General features: G+C 46.3%; 1 protein-coding gene across 1 annotated transcript in view; it reads left to right on the top strand.

Annotated features, from left to right (window-relative positions):
• Positions 1–2,985, top strand: part of LOC102384953 (ADP/ATP translocase 3) — a gene marked incomplete at its 5' end in the record, with an annotated part of 4,179 nt that continues 1,194 nt past the window's right edge. Inside the window, 3 exons of the mRNA XM_006027303.3 lie at positions 1–28; positions 1,499–1,557; positions 1,697–2,182. Coding sequence (XP_006027365.2) covers positions 1–28; positions 1,499–1,557; positions 1,697–2,182 — 573 coding nt within the window. The remainder of the gene's footprint in view (positions 29–1,498; positions 1,558–1,696; positions 2,183–2,985) is intronic.

Genomic DNA, 2,985 nt, shown 5'->3' with positions numbered 1-2,985 from the left:
CATCGAGCGGGTCAAGCTGCTGCTGCAGGTCGGCACCGCGTGCGGGAGCCCGGGGCGCGCGCGAATTCCCCCGCCTCCCTCCGCACGCGCGGGGCCTGCCGGGAACGCCGCTCGCGCCGGCGGGAACAATAGGCACTAGGCCCGGCCCGGCCCGGGGGTCACGTGGGTGGCGGCGCGCGGCGGTTGGGAGCCGGTTCCGCTCTGTGACGTGTTGCCTGATAGAGGGGGTTCTATTCCCCCCCACACTTCCTCCCGGCGCAGAGTAGAGGGAGAGGTGGCCGCCATGCTTCCGGCCGTCACGTGACCACCGAGGCTGCCGCGCGGCCTTTACGTCACGGGGTCTGCAGTCGGAGCCTTTTCCCTCCCGCTCCCTTAGCTCCCGTGGAGACGTCCCCTTTCCGCAGCAACTCGACCGAGCATCTGGCGCGCTCCCCCTCCCCACCCCGCGGATTGGTTGCCCCTTCTGGGACGTCATAAAGGCCGCAGCGGCAGCGAAACAGACCTGCTTTTACACCCCAGCCCTGCCTGGGCATGGATGAGGGAAGAGGGGATTGCAGGCCCTGGGAGAGCAGCTGCCTTGCTTGGGAAGCAGGGGGAGGGCTGTGAAGCCCCCGGAGGCACCCTCCCAGCTGTCTCTTGCTCCCTCTTTTTTCCATTCAATGTGTGAGCTCCAGCTGCCCAGTGTCGAAAGAGAGCTACTCTGGGGCCAGAGTCCTAGTTCCCTCTCTTGCTTCTGGTTTCCTGTGACCTTGTGAGGGAAAATGGCACTTGCTCTTTGCTTCTGCCCCTCTCACCTCAGATGGGGATAAAAGCCATTGAGCAGCCCCCCCTGGGGCATTGGCAAGATAAATTGGGTCAAGGTGGAGGGGAGAGAGGAAGTTAGTCCCCTGTTAGTCTGAAGTCAGTCAGAAGATGGAGGAGTTGACATACTGATTGCTGTGAGGTGAATGTTAGGGGTCAAGTTCATGTGCATTCAAGCAGGGGTTCTTAACCTTTTTTGTACTGGAACCCATTTGTAAACATTAACATTTACCATTTGTAAAGTTTGTTTGTGACCCACTTCTGAGTCGCGACCCACGGGTTAAGCAACACTGCATTAAAGGTTTCCAGTATTTGAACTAACCCACCTTGACCTTCTTCTAAAGAGCTTTAAACTTTGAAATGTCTTCACCCCTGAATGTTGGGGTTTTGCACTTGATTGCAGCATTGTACTAGTTTTGGTATCTGCTTTGGTAAGTCCTGATTTTTTTTTTTTTTTTTCCTGTGTTAGTAGGGAAAAATAAATCTGAAGTCTTTTAATGTATTTTTTTAAGAGAAAGGGCTGGTTGTTATCGTTGGACTACTTAAATTTTTTTTTGGTGAGGCATATCGAAGCATTAATATTTGTGTGGTGGTTTCCCAATGCAAATACTTGCATTATAAAATTAGACTATGGGTAGCTTCATTTTATATATTTACTTTATGTAACAATCTGACTTTGCCTATTTTACCCTTTCAGAAGTGATTGTAAAAGTAGTTTGTGGTGGTGAATGGAGGCCTGCTTTGAGAAATAATTGGGTAAGGCCACTCAAACTTGGGAATCCTCATTTCTTTAGTATTGCAGTATAAATATGGAACCTGGTCTGAACTTAAAGTATTTCTGCATGCCATCTTTCTTTATGATCAAAACAATAATACTTTTCTTTTTTTTTGGCAGGTACAATATGCAAGTAAACAAATTGCTGTTGATAAACAGTACAAAGGCATCATTGATTGCGTAGTGCGTATCCCAAAAGAACAAGGAATGCTATCCTTCTGGCGTGGAAATTTCGCAAATGTCATCAGATATTTCCCCACTCAGGCCCTCAACTTTGCCTTCAAGGATAAGTATAAGCAGGTGTTCCTAGGTGGAGTAGACAAGCACACTCAGTTCTGGAGGTATTTTGCTGGTAATCTGGCCTCTGGTGGTGCAGCTGGTGCCACTTCTCTCTGTTTTGTCTACCCATTGGATTTTGCAAGAACCCGTTTAGCTGCTGATGTTGGAAAAGCTGGTGCCGACAGAGAATTTGCTGGCCTCGGGGACTGTCTAGTCAAAATCACCAAGTCTGATGGTCTGCGTGGCTTATATCAAGGGTTCAACGTCTCAGTACAGGGTATCATCATCTATAGAGCGGCTTACTTTGGAATCTATGATACAGCAAAAGGTAAATTTGTAAAGCAACTGTAGGTTATATTATCAGTCTTAGTGATGACACTCCCTGATTTCTGAATGCCTGCTCGCAGTTCTAATATAATGAGCCAAGTGGCTGTTTGAAATACTTCTGCTGCTATTTGTCTGAATTGCTGAAACCAGTATTTTTTCCGATTAGACCTGCTAAAAGCTTCAGAGTAGTATTGGAGCAGTAATACATAATACTGACTTTACTAGACCCTTGTGAAAATGCAGGATGCAACTTTATGATGTTAGGGTTTGCAAAATTTAAGAGCCGCTTCTTAGCAGAAACAACACATCCTCCATCCCCCACTTCTAAATGGGTTTAAGCAATTTTGGGGAACTCTGTTTAATTGACCCTAGTAATTAACATGTTATATAGTTGGTTACATTCACATCATAAAGATGCCTATTGCCCTAATTTGGTAGTTAAACAACTGCCTTGAAGAATGAAATTCTCTCCTTCGTCAACTTGCAAATAGTTTCAAAGGTATTGGAACTGAGGCATTTTCAAATCTGGGACAATTGACTTTTGAGGAGACATTTCTGACGGATAATTTTATCTCGGGACTTTGCCTTTAATCTGAACTACTAACAGAATATTCTTCACTGTTATAAAAGCAATCTGAGTGCAGTTCTGTTGTTGCACTTCATGCATGTCTCTCCTTTTCACAGGAGATGAGTTGCTTTACCCTTTTGTTTTGATTCTAGTTGTTGATGAAGATGCCATTACTGTTGCTGTTCCTAGGAAAGCACCTGTCATTTAATATTTTTGAGTGGGTGTAAGACAAGAA

Source organism: Alligator sinensis, unplaced genomic scaffold, assembly GCF_000455745.1.
Source record: "Alligator sinensis unplaced genomic scaffold, ASM45574v1 scaffold395_1, whole genome shotgun sequence".
Classification (NCBI taxonomy): domain Eukaryota; kingdom Metazoa; phylum Chordata; order Crocodylia; family Alligatoridae; genus Alligator; species Alligator sinensis.
The sequence above is the reverse complement of the archived record's forward strand: the minus strand, read 5'-3'. Positions and strand labels throughout refer to the sequence as shown.